This window comes from Heptranchias perlo, unplaced genomic scaffold (assembly GCF_035084215.1).
Source record: "Heptranchias perlo isolate sHepPer1 unplaced genomic scaffold, sHepPer1.hap1 HAP1_SCAFFOLD_187, whole genome shotgun sequence".
NCBI classification, from domain to species: Eukaryota; Metazoa; Chordata; class Chondrichthyes; order Hexanchiformes; family Hexanchidae; genus Heptranchias; species Heptranchias perlo.
In genome coordinates, this window is record NW_027139142.1 from 422,178 (window position 1) to 435,683 (window position 13,506).

The 13,506-nt window shown below is 51.7% G+C and overlaps 1 protein-coding gene across 1 annotated transcript in view; it reads right to left on the minus strand.

The window, feature by feature from the left end:
• LOC137309872 (uncharacterized) overlaps positions 1-13,506 on the minus strand; it is a 405,058-nt gene that overhangs the window by 113,729 nt on the left and 277,823 nt on the right. Inside the window, exon 3 of the mRNA XM_067977888.1 lies at positions 12,600-12,791. Coding sequence (XP_067833989.1) covers positions 12,600-12,761 — 162 coding nt within the window. The 5' untranslated portion in view covers positions 12,762-12,791. The remainder of the gene's footprint in view (positions 1-12,599; positions 12,792-13,506) is intronic.

Sequence of the window (13,506 nt, forward strand, 5' to 3'; positions counted from 1 at the left end):
ACACTGACTGGTGTCTCACAGTCCTCTCTCTCTCAGGGTGATATCTGTACACTGTCTGGTGTCTCTCAGTCCCTCTCTCTCAGGGAGATATCTGTACACTGTCTGGTGTCTCTCAGTCCTCTCTCTCAGGGCACTATCTGTACACTGTCTGGTGTCTCTCAGTCCATCTCTCTCAGGGAGATATCTGCAAACTGACACGTGTCTCTCAGTCACTCTCTGGGAGATATCTGTACACTGACTGGTGTCTCTCAGTCCCTCTCTCTCAGGGAGATATCTGTACACTGTCTGGTGTCTCTCAGTCCCTCTCTCTCAGGGAGATATCTGTACACTGACTGGTGTATCTCAGTCCTCTGTCTCACAGGGAGATATCTGTACACTGACTGGTGTCTCTCAGTCCCTCTCTCTCTCAGGGAGGTATCTCTGCTCTGACTGGTTTATCTCAGTCCCCTCTCTCAGGGAGATATCTGTGCACTGACTGGTGTCTCTCAGTCCCTCTCTCAGAGAGATATGTGTAAACTGACTGGTGCCTCTCAGTCGCTCTCTCTCAGGGAGATATCTGTACACTGACTGGTGTCTCACAGTCCCCTCTCTCTCAGGGAGATATCTGTACACTGACTGGTGTCTCACAGTCCCCTCTCTCTCAGGGAGATATCTGTACACTGACTGGTGTCTCTCAGTCCCCTCTCTCTCAGGGAGATATCTGTACACTGACTGGTGTCTCTCAATCCCCTCTCACTCAGGGAGATATCTGTCCACTGACTGGTGTCTCTCAGTACCCTCTCTTTCAGGGAGATATCTGTACACTGACTGGTCTCTCTCAGTCCCCTCTCTTTCAGGGAGATATCTGTACACTGACTGGTGTCTCTCAGTCCCCTCTCTCAGGGAGATATCTGTACACTGACTGATGTCTCTCTGTCCCCTCTCTCTCAGGGAGATATCTGTACACTGACTGGTGTCTCTCAGTCCCCTCTCTTTCAGGGAGATATCTGTACACTGACTGGTGTCTCTCAGTCCCCTCTCTCTCAAAAAGATATCTGTAAACTGACTGGTGTCTCTCAGTCCCTCTCTCTCAGGGAGATATCTGTCCACTGACTGGTGTCTCTCAGTCCCCTCTCTCTCAGGGAGATATCTGTACACTGACTGGTGTCTCTCAGTCCCCTCTCTCTCAGGGAGATATCTGTACACTGACTGGTGTCTCTCAGTCCACCCTCTCTCAGGGAGTTTTCTGTACACTGACTGATGTCTCTCTGTCCCCTCTCTCAGGAAGATATCTGTACACTGACTGGTGTCTCTCAGTCCCCTCTCTCAGGGAGATATCTGTACACTGACTGGTGTGTCTCAGTCCCCACTCTCGCAGGGAGATATCTGTACACTGACTGGTGTTTCTCAGTCCCTCTTTTTCAGGGAGATGTCTCTCCACTGACTGGTGTCTCTCAGTCCCTCTCTCTCAGGGAGATGTCTCTCCACTGACTGGTGTCTCTCAGTCCCTCTCTCTCAAGGTGATATCTGTACACTGACTGGTGTCTCTCAGTCCCTCTCTCTCAGGGAGATATCTGTACACTGACTGGTGTCTCTCACTCCCTCTCTCTCAGGGAGATATCTGTACACTGACTGGTGTTTCTCAGTCCCTCTTTTTCAGGGAGATGTCTCTCCACTGACTGGTGTCTCTCAGTCCCTCTCTCTCAGGGTGATATCTGTACACTGACTGGTGTCTCTCAGTCCACCCTCTCTCAGGGAGATATCTGTACACTGACTGATTTCTCTCTGTCCCCTCTCTCAGGGAGATATCTGTACACTGACTGGTGTCTCTCAGTCCCTCTCTCTCAGGGAGATGTCTCTCCACTGACTGGTGTCTCTCAGTCCCTCTCTCTCAAGGTGATATCTGTACACTGACTGGTGTCTCTCAGTCCCTCTCTCTCAGGGAGATGTCTCTCCACTGACTGGTGTCTCTCAGTCCCTCTCTCTCAGGGTGATATCTGTACACTGACTGGTGTCTCTCAGTCCCTCTCTCTCAGGGAGATGTCTCTCCACTGACTGGTGTCTCTCAGTCCCTCTCTCTTAGGGAGATATCTGTACACTGACTGGTGCCTCTCAGTCCCTCTCTCTCAGGGAGATATCTGTACACTGACTGGTGTCCCTCAGTCCCTCTCTCTCTGGGAGATATCTGTACACTGACTGGTGTCTCTCAGTCCCTCTCTCTCAGGGCGATATCTGTACACTGACTGGTGTCTCTCAGTCCCTCTCTCTCAGGGACATATCAGTACACTGACTGGTGTCTCTCAGTCCCTCTCTCTCTGGGAGATATCTGTACACTGACTGGTGTCCCTCAGTCCCTCTCTCTCAGGGTGATATCTGTACACTGACTGGTGTCTCTCAGTCCCCTCTCTCAGAGGGATATCTGTACACTGACTGGTGTCTCTCAGTCCCCTCTCTCAGAGGGATATCTGTACACTGAGTGGTGTCTCTCAGTCCCCTCTCTCTCAGGGAGATATCTGTACACTGACTGGTGTCTCTCAGTCCCCTCTCTCAGAGGGATATCTGTACACTGACTGGTGTCTCTCAGTCCCCTCTCTCTCAGGGAGATATCTGTGCACTGACTGGTGTCTCTCAGTCCCTCTCTCTCAGGATGATATCTGTGCACTGACTGGTGTCTCTCAGTCCCTCTCTCTCAGGGACATATCTGTGCACTGACTGGTGTCTCTCAGTCCCCTCTCTCTCAGGACATATCTGTGCACTGACTGGTGTCTCTCAGTCCCCTCTCTCTCAGGGACATATCTGTGCACTGACTGGTGTCTCTCAGTCCCCTCTCTCAGGGAGATATCTGTACACTGGCTAGTGTCACTCAGTCCCCTCTCTCTCAGGGATATATCTGTACACTGACTGGTGTCTCTCAGTCCCCTCTCTCTCAGGGAGATGTCTCTCCACTGACTGGTGTCTCTCAGTCCCCTCTCTCAGTGAGATATCTGAACACTGACTGGTGTCTCTCAGTCCCTCTCACCCAGAGAGATATCTGAACACTGACTGGTGTCTCTCAGTCCCTCTCTCTCTCAGGGAGGTATCTCCGCTCTGACTGGTTTCTCTCAGTCCACCCTCTCTCTGGGAGATATCTCTCCACTGACCGATGTCTCTCAGTCCCCTCTCTCTCAGGGAGATATCTGTACACTGACTGTCGTCTCTCAGTCGCTCTCTCTCACAGGGAGATATCTCGACACTGAGTGGAGACTATCAGGCACTCTCTGTCAGGGTGATATCTGTACACTGACTGGTGTCTCTCAGTCCCCTCTCTCTCTGGGAGATATCTGTACACTGACTGGTGTCTCTCAGTCCCCTCTCTCTCAGGGAGATATCTGTACACTGACTGGTGTCTCTCAGTCCCCTCTCTCTCAGGGAGATATCTGTACACTGACTGGTGTCTCTCAGTCCCCTCTCTCTCAGGGAGATATCTGTACACTGACTGGTGTCTCTCAGTCCCCTCGCTCTCAGGGAGTTATCTCTGCACTGACTGGTTTCTCTCAGTCCCCTCTCGCAGGGAGATATCTGTACACTGACTGGTGTCTCTCAGTCCCCTCTCTGTCAGTGAGATATCTGGACACTGAATGGTGTCTCTCAGTCCCTCTCTCTCAGGGAGATATCTGGACACTGACTGGTGCCTCTCAGTCCCTCTATTTCAGGGAGATATCTGTACACTGACTGGTGCCTCTCAGTCCCTCTATCTCAGGGAGATATCTGTACACTGACTGGTGTCTCTCAGTCCCTCTCTCTCAGGGAGATATCTCCACACTGACTGGTGTCTCTCAGTCCCCTCTCTCTCAGGGAGATATCACTGAACTGACTGGTGTCTCTCAGTCCTCTGCCTCACAGGGAGATATCTCCACACTGACTGGTGTCTCTCAGTCCCCTCTCTCTCAGGGAGATATCTCCGCACTGACTGGTTTCTCTCAGTCCTGTCTCTCAGGGAGATATCTGTACACTGACTGGTGTCTCTCAGTCCCTCTCTCAGGGAGATATCTGTACACTGACTGGTGTCTCTCAGTCCCTCTCACCCAGAGAGATATCTGTACACTGACTGGTGTCTCTCAGTCCCTCTCACCCAGAGAGATATCTCTCCACTGACTGGTGTCTAGCTATCCATCTCTTTCAGAGACATATCTCTCCACTGACTGGTTTCTCTCAGTTCCCTCTCTTTCAGGTTGATATCAGAGCATTGACTGGTGTCTCTCAGTCCCCTCGCTCTCAGGGAGATATCTACACACTGACTGGTGCCTCTCAGTCCCCTCTCTCTCAGGGAGATATCTGTACACTGACCGGTGTCTCTCAGTCCCCTCCCTGTCAGGGAGATATCTGGACAGTGAATGGTGTCTCTCAGTCCCTCTGTCTCAGGGAGATATCTCCGCACTGACTGGTGTCTCTCAGTCCCCTCTCTCAGGGAGACATCTGTACACTGACTGGTGTCTCTCAGTTCCTCTCTCAGATAGATATGTGTAAACTGACTGGTGCCTCTTAGTCCCTCTCTCTCGGGGAGATATCAGAACACTGACTGGTGTCTCTCACTCCCGTTCTCACTGGGAAATATCTCTCCACTGACTGGTGTCTCTCAGTCCCTCTCTCTCAGGGAAATATCTCTCCACTGACTGGTGTCTCTCACTCCCTCTCTCTCAGGGAGATATCTGTGCACTGACTGGTGTCTCTCAGTCCATCTCTCTCAGGGAGATATCTGTACACTGACTGGTGTCTCACAGTCCCCTCTCTCTCAGGGAGGTATCTCTGCTCTGACTGGTTTCTCTCAGTCCCCTCTCTCAGGGAGATATCTGTACACTGACTGGTTTCTCTCAGTCCCCTCTCTCAGGGAGATATCTGTAAACTGATTGGTGCCTCTCAGTCGCTCTCTCTCAGGGAGATATCTGTACACTGACTGGTGTCTCACAGTCCCCTCTCTCTCAGGGAGATATCTGTCCACTGACTGGTTTCTCTCAGTCCCTCTCTCAGAGAGATATGTGTAAACTGACTGGTGTCTCTCAGTCCCCTCTCTCTCAGGGAGATATCTGTACACTGACTGGTGTCTCTCAGTCGCTCTCTTTCAGGGAGATATCTGTACACTGACTGGTGTCTCTCAGTCCCTCTCTCTCAGGCAGATATCTGTACACTGACTGGTGTCTCTCAATCCCCTCTCTCTCACGGAGATATCTGTACACTGACTGGTGTCTCTCAGTCCCCTCTCTTTCAGGGAGATATCTGTGCACTGACTGGTTTCTCTCAGTCCCTCTCTCTTCGGGTGATATCTGTACACTGACTGGTGTCTCTCAGTCCCTCTCTCTCAGGCAGATATCTGTACACTGACTGGTGACTCTCAGTCCCCTCTCTCTCAGGGTGATATCTGTAAACTGACTGGTGCCTCTCAGTCGCTCCCTCTCAGGGAGATATCGAAACACTGACTGGTGTCTCTCAGTCCCCTCTCTCTCAGGGAGATATCAGTACACTGACTGGTGTCTCTCAGTCCCCTCTCTCTCTGGGAGATATCTGTGCACTGACTGGTGTCTCTCAGTCCCCTCTCTCTCAGGGAGATATCAGAACACTGACTGGTGTCTCTCAGTCCCCTCTCTCACGGGGAGATATCTGTACACTGACTGGTATCTCTCAGTCCATCTCTCTCAGGGAGATATCTGTACACTGACTGGTGTCTCTCAGTCCCATCTCTCTCAGGGAGATATCTGTGCACTGACTGGTGTCTCTCAGTCCATCTCTCTCAGGGAGATATCTGTACACTGACTGGTGTCTCACAGTCCCCTCTCTCTCAGGGAGGTATCTCTGCTCTGACTGGTTTCTCTCAGTCCCTTCTCTCAGGCAGATATCTGTACACTGACTGGTGTCTCTCAGTCCCTCTCTCAGATAGATATGTGTAAACTGACTGGTGCCTCTCAGTCGCTCTCTCTCAGGGAGATATCTGTACACTGACTGGTGTCTCTCAGTCCCCTCTCTCTCAGGGAGATATCTGTACACTGACTGGTGTCTCTCAGTCCCCTCTCTCTCAGGGAGATATCTGTACACTGACTGGTGTCTCTCAGTCCCATCTCTCTCAGGGAGATATCTGTCCACTGACTGGTGTCTCTCAGTCCCTCTCTCAGAGAGATATGTGTAAACTGACTGGTGACTCTCAGTCCCCCCTCTCTCAGGGAGATATCTGTACACTGACTGGTGTCTCTCAGTCCCTCTCTCTCAGGCAGATATCTGTACACTGACTGGTGTCTCTCAATCCCCTCTCTCTCAGGGAGATATCTGTACACTGACTGGTGTCTCTCAATCCCCTCTCTCTCAGGGAGATATCTGTACACTGACTGGTGTCTCTCAGTCCCCTCTCTTTCAGGGAGATATCTGTGCACTGACTGGTTTCTCTCAGTCCCTCTCTCTTCGGGTGATATCTGTACACTGACTGGTGTCTCTCAGTCCCTCTCTCTCAGGCAGATATCTGTACACTGACTGGTGACTCTCAGTCCCCTCTCTCTCAGGGTGATATCTGGAAACTGACTGGTGCCTCTCAGTCGCTCCCTCTCAGGGAGATATCGAAACACTGACTGGTGTCTCTCAGTCCCCTCTCTCTCAGGGAGATATCTGTACACTGACTGGTGTCTCTCAGTCCCCTCTCTCTCAGGGAGATATCTGTACACTGACTGGTGTCTCTCAGTCCCCTCTCTCTCAGGGAGATATCTGTGCACTGACTGGTGTCTCTCAGTCCCCTCTCTCTCAGGGAGATATCAGAACACTGACTGGTGTCTCTCAGTCCCCTCTCTCTCAGGGAGATATCAGAACACTGACTGGTGTCTCTCAGTCCCCTCTCTCAGGGAGATATCTGTACACTGACTGGTGTCTCTCAGTCCCCTCTCTCACGGGGAGATATCTGTACACTGACTGGTATCTCTCAGTCCATCTCTCTCAGGGAGATATCTGTACACTGACTGGTGTCTCTCAGTCCCATCTCTCTCAGGGAGGTATCTCTGCTCTGACTGGTTTGTCTCAGTCCCTTCTCTCAGGGAGATATCTGCACACTGACTGGTGTCTCTCAGTCCCTCTCTCAGATAGATATGTGTAAACTGACTGGTGCCTCTCAGTCGCTCTCTCTCAGGGAGATATCTGTACACTGACTGGTGTCTCTCAGTCCCCTCTCTCTCAGGGAGATATCTGTACACTGACTGGTGTCTCTCAGTCCCCTCTCTCTCAGGGAGATATCTGTACACTGACTGGTGTCTCTCAGTCCCCTCTCTCCCTCAGGGAGATATCTGTACACTGACTGGTGTCTCTCAGTCCCTCTCTCAGAGAGATATGTGTAAACTGACTGGTGTCTCTCAGTCCCCTCTCTCTCAGGGAGATATCTGTACACTGACTGGTGTCTCTCAGTCCCTCTCTCTCAGGCAGATATCTGTACACTGACTGGTGTCTCTCAATCCCCTCTCTCTCAGGGAGATATCTGTACACTGACTGGTGTCTCTCAATCCCCTCTCTCTCAGGGAGATATCTGTACACTGACTGGTGTCTCTCAGTCCCCTCTCTTTCAGGGAGATATCTGTGCACTGACTGGTTTCTCTCAGTCCCTCTCTCTTCGGGTGATATCTGTACACTGACTGGTGTCTCTCAGTCCCTCTCTCTCAGGCAGATATCTGTACACTGACTGGTGACTCTCAGTCCCCTCTCTCTCAGGGTGATATCTGTAAACTGACTGGTGTCTCTCAGTCCCATCTCTCTCAGGGAGATATCTGTGCACTGACTGGTGTCTCTCAGTCCCCTCTCTCTCAGGGAGATATCTGTGCACTGACTGGTGTCTCTCAGTCCCCTCTCTCTCAGGGAGATATCAGAACACTGACTGGTGTCTCTCAGTCCCCTCTCTCTCAGGGAGATATCAGAACACTGACTGGTGTCTCTCAGTCCCCTCACTCTCAGGGAGATATCTGTGCACTGACTGGTGTCTCTCAGTCCATCTCTCTCAGGGAGATATCTGTACACTGACTGGTGTCTCTCAGTCCCATCTCTCTCAGGGAGATATCTGTGCACTGACTGGTGTCTCTCAGTCCATCTCTCTCAGGGAGATATCTGTACAGTGACTGGTGTCTCACAGTCCCCTCTCTCTCAGGGAGGTATCTCTGCTCTGACTGGTTTGTCTCAGTCCCTTCTCTCAGGTAGATATCTGTACACTGACTGGTGTCTCTCAGTCCCTCTCTCGGATAGATATGTGTAAACTGACTGGTGCCTCTCAGTCGCTCTCTCTCAGGGAGATATCTGTACACTGACTGGTGTCTCTCAGTCCCCTCTCTCTCAGGGAGATATCTGTACACTGACTGGTGTCTCTCAGTCCCCTCTCTCTCAGGGAGATATCTGTACACTGACTGGTGTCTCTCAGTCCCCTCTCTCTCAGGGAGATATCTGTCCACTGACTGGTGTCTCTCAGTCCCTCTCTCAAAGAGATATGTGTAAACTGACTGGTGTCTCTCAGTCCCCTCTCTCTCAGGGAGATATCTGTACACTGACTGGTGTCTCTCAGTCCCTCTCTCTCAGGCAGATATCTGTACACTGACTGGTGTCTCTCAGTCCCCTCTCTTTCAGGGAGATATCTGTGCACTGACTGGTTTCTCTCAGTCCCTCTCTCTTAGGGTGATATCTGTACACTGACTGGTGTCTCTCAGTCCCTCTCTCTCAGGCAGATATCTGTCCACTGACTGGTGACTCTCAGTCCCTCTCTCTCAGGGTGATATCTGTACATCAAGGCAGCATTTGACCGAGTGTGGCACCAAGGAGCCCTAGTAAAATTGAAGTCCATGGGAATCAGGGGGAAAACTCTCCAGTGGCTGGAGTCATACCGAGCACAAAGGAAGATGGTAGTGGTTGTTGGAGGCCAATCATCTCAGCCCCAGGACATTGCTGCAGGAGTTCCTCAGGGCAGTGTCCTGGGGGTCACCATTGACCAGAAACTGAACTGGACCAGCCATATAAATACTGTGGCTACAAGAGCAGGTCAGAGGCTGGGTATTCTGCGGCGAGTGACTCACCTCCTGACTCCCCAAAGACTTTCCACCATCTACAAGGCACAAGTCAGGAGTGTGATTGAATACTCTCCACTTGCCTGGATGAGTGCAGCTCCAACAACACTCAAGAAGCTTGACACCATCCAAGATAAAGCAGCCCGCTTGATTAGCACCCCATCCACCACCCTAAACATTCACTCCCTTCACCACCGACGCACCGTGGCTGCAGTGTGTATCATCCACAGGATGCACTGCAGCAACTCGCCAAGGCTTCTTCGACAGCACCTCCCAAACCCGCGACCTCTACCACCTAGAAGGACAAGAGCAGCAGGTACATGGGAACAACACCACCTGCACGTTCCCCTCCAAGTCACACACCATCCTGACTTGGAAATATATCAGCCGTTCCTTCATTGTCGCTGGGTCAAAATCCTGGAACTCCCTTCCTAACAGCACTGTGGGAGAACCTTCACCACACGGACTGCAGCGGTTCAAGAAGGCGGCTCACCACCACCTTCTCAAGGGCAATTAGGGATGGGCAATAAATGTTGGCCTCGCCAGCGACACCCACATCCTGTGAACGAATAAAAAAAAATATCTGTACACTGACTGGTGTCTCTCCATCCCCTCTCTCAGGGGGATATCTCAACACTGACTGGTGACTCTCAGTCCCTCTCTCTCAGGCAGATATCTGGACACTGACTGGTGTCTCTCAGTCCCCTCTCTTTCAGGGAGATATCTGTGCACTGACTGGTGTCTCTCAGTCCCCGCTCTCTCAGGGAGATATCTGTGCACTGACTGGTGCCTCTCAGTCCCCTCTCTCTCAGGGAGATATCTGTGCACTGACTGGTGTCTCTCAGTCCCTCTCTCTCAGGCAGATATCTGTACACTGACTGGTGTCTCTCAGTCCCCTCTCTTTCAGGGAGATATCTGTGCACTGACTGGTTTCTCTCAGTCCCTCTCTCTTCGGGTGATATCTGTACACTGACTGGTGTCTCTCAGTCCCTCTCTCTCAGGCAGATATCTGTACACTGACTGGTGACTCTCAGTCCCCTCTCTCTCAGGGTGATATCTGTACACTGACTGGTGTCCCTCACTCCCTCTCTCTCAGGGAGATATCTGTACACTGACTGGTGTCTCTCAGTCCCTCTCTCTCAGGGTGATATCTGTAAATCAAGGCAGCATTTGACCGAGTGTGGCACCAAGGAGCCCTCGTAAAATTGAAGTCCATGGGAATCAGGGGGAAAACTCTCCAGTGGCTGGAGTCATACCTCGCACAAAGGAAGATGGTAGTGGTTGTTGGAGGCCAATCATCTCAGCCCCAGGACATTGCTGCAGGAGTTCCTCAGGGCAGTGTCCTAGGCCCAACCATCTTCAGCTGCTTCATCAATGACCTTCCCTCCATCATAAGGTCAGAAATGGGGATGTTCACTGATGATTGCACAGTGTTCAGTTCCATTCGCAACCCCTCAGATAATGAAGCAGTCCGAGCCCGCATGCAGCAAGACCTGGACAACATCCAGGCTTGGGCTCAGAAGTGGCAAGTAACATTCGCGCCAGATAAGTGCCAGGCAATGACCATCTCCAACAAGAGAGAGTCTAACCACCTCCCCTTGTCATTCAACGGCATTACCATCACCGAATCCCCCACCATCAACATCCTGGGGGTCACCATTGACCAGAAACTGAACTGGACCAGCCATATAAATACTGTGGCTACAAGAGCAGGTCAGAGGCTGGGTATTCTGCGGCGAGTGACTCACCTCCTGACTCCCCAAAGCCTTTCCACCATCTACAAGGCACAAGTCAGGAGTGTGATTGAATACTCTCAACTTGCCTGGATGAGTGCAGCTCCAACAACACTCAAGAAGCTCGACACCATCCAGGACAAAGCAGCCCGCTTGATTGGCACCCAATCCACCACCCTAAACATTCACTCCCTTCACCACCGGCGCACTGTGGCTGCAGTGTGGACCATCCACAGGATGCACTGCAGCAACTCGCCAACGATTCTTCGACAGCACCTCCCAAACCCGCGACCTCTACCATCTAGAAGGACAAGAGCAGCAGGCGCATGGGAACAACACCACCTGCACGTTCCCCTCCAAGTCACACACCATCCTGACTTGGAAATATATCAGCCGTTCCTTCATTGTCGCTGGGTCAAAATCCTGGAACTCCCTTCCTAACAGCACTGTGGGAGAACCTTCACCACACGGACTGCAGCGGTTCAAGAAGGCGGCTCACCACCACCTTCTCAAGGGCAATTAGGGATGGGCAATAAATGTTGGCCTCGCCAGCGACGCCCACATCCTGTGAACGAATAAAAAAAAATATCTGCACACTGACTGGTGACTCTCAGTCCCCTCTCTCTCAGGGAGATATGGGTACACTGACTGGTGTCTCTCCATCCCCTCTCTCAGGGGGATATCTCAACACTGACTGGTGTCTCTCAGTCCCCTCTCTTTCAGGGAGATATCTGTACACTGACTGGTGACTCTCAGTCCCTCTTTCTCAGGGTGATATCTGTACACTGAATGGTGTCTCTCATTCCCCTCTCTCTCAGGGTGATATCTGTACACTGACTGGTGTCTCTCAGTCCCCTCTCTTTCAGGGAGATATCTGTACACTGACTGGTGTCTCTCCATCCTCTCTCTCAGGGAGATATCTGTACACTGACTGGTGTCTCTCCATCCCCTCTCTCTCAGGGTGATATCTGTCCACTGACTGGTGTCTCTCAGTCCCCCTCTCTCTCAGGGAGATATCTGGACACTGACTGGTGTCTCTCCATCCTCTCTCTCAGGGAGATATCTGTACACTGAATGGTGTCTCTCCATTCCCTCTCTCTCAGGGTGATATCTGTCCACTGACTGGTGTCTCTCAGTCCCCCTCTCTCTCAGGGAGATATCTGTACACTGACTGGTGTCTCACAGTCCCCTCTCTCTCAGGGAGATATCTGTACACTGACTGGTGTCTCTCAGTCCCTCTCTCTCAGGGTGATATCTGTACACTGACTGGTGTCTCTCCATCCTCTCTCTCAGGGTGATATCTGTACACTGACTGGTGTCTCTCAGTCCCCTCTCCCTCAGGGTGATATCTGTACACTGACTGGTGTCTCTCAGTCCCCTCTCTCTCAGGGTGATATCTGTACACTGAATGGTGTCTCTCAGTCCCCTCTCTCTCAGGGTGATATCTGTACACTGACTGGTGTCTCTCCATCCTCTCTCTCAGGGTGATATCTGTACACTGACTGGTGTCTCTCCATCCTCTCTCTCAGGGAGATATCTGTACACTGACTGGTGTCTCTCCATCCCCTCTCTCTCAGGGTGATATCTGTCCACTGACTGGTGTCTCTCAGTCCCCCTCTCTCTCAGGGTGATATCTGGACACTGACTGGTGTCTCTCAGTCCCCTCTCTCTCAGGGAGATATCTGTACACTGACTGGTGTCTCTCCATCCTCTCTCTCAGGGTGATATCTGGACACTGACTGGTGTCTCTCCATCACCTCTCTCAGGGGGATATCTCAACACTGACTGGTGTCTCTCTGTCGATACTCATCCCCGTTATAAGGCGACAGGTGCCTCCGCTGACCTTGAAATTCAGATCGTAATTCCCGCAAAACTCCTCGAGCTCGTTCCGCAGACACTTTTCCAGTTCCTCTGTCGCTCTGTCCATCTCCATCTCACTCCCTCTCACTTCGTTCCTCATCTCCTCCCTCAGCTCATCCACCTTTCTCTCCAGGAACTTCCTCATCGAGATCGGAGTGGTCGTCACATCTCGTTGCTAAATATCAGAGACAGCACGGGTTAGATACAGAGCAAAGCTCCCTCTACACTGTCCCATCAAACACTCCCAGGGCAGGTACAGAGTTAGATACAGAGTAAAGCTCCCTCGACACTGTCCCATCAAATACTCCCAGGGCAGGTACAGGGTTAGATACAGAGTAAAGCTCCCTCGACACTGTCCCATCAAACACTCCCAGGGCAGGTACAGGGTAAGATACAGAGTAAAGCTCCCTCTGCACTGTCCCATCAAACACTCCCAGGGCAGGTACAGGGTTAGATACAGAGTAAAGCTCCCTCTAGAGTGTCCCATCAAACACTCCCAGGGCAGGTACAGGGTTAGATACAGAGTAAAGCTCCCTCTACACTGTCCCATCAAACACTCCCAGGGCAGGTACAGGGTTAGATACAGAGTAAAGCTCCCTCTGCACTGTCCCATTAAACACACCCAGGGCAGGTACAGGGTTAGATACAGAGTAAAGCTCCCTCTACACTGTCCCATCAAACACTCCCAGGGCAGGTACAGGGTTAGATACAGAGTAAAGCTCCCTCTACACTGTCCCATCAAACACTCCCAGGGCAGGTACAGCACGGGTTAGGTCCAGAGTAAAGCTCCCTCTGCACTGTCCCATCAAACACTCCCAGGGCAGGTACAGGGTCAGATACAGAGTAAAGCTCCCTCTACACTGTCCCATCAAACACTCCCAGGGCAGGTA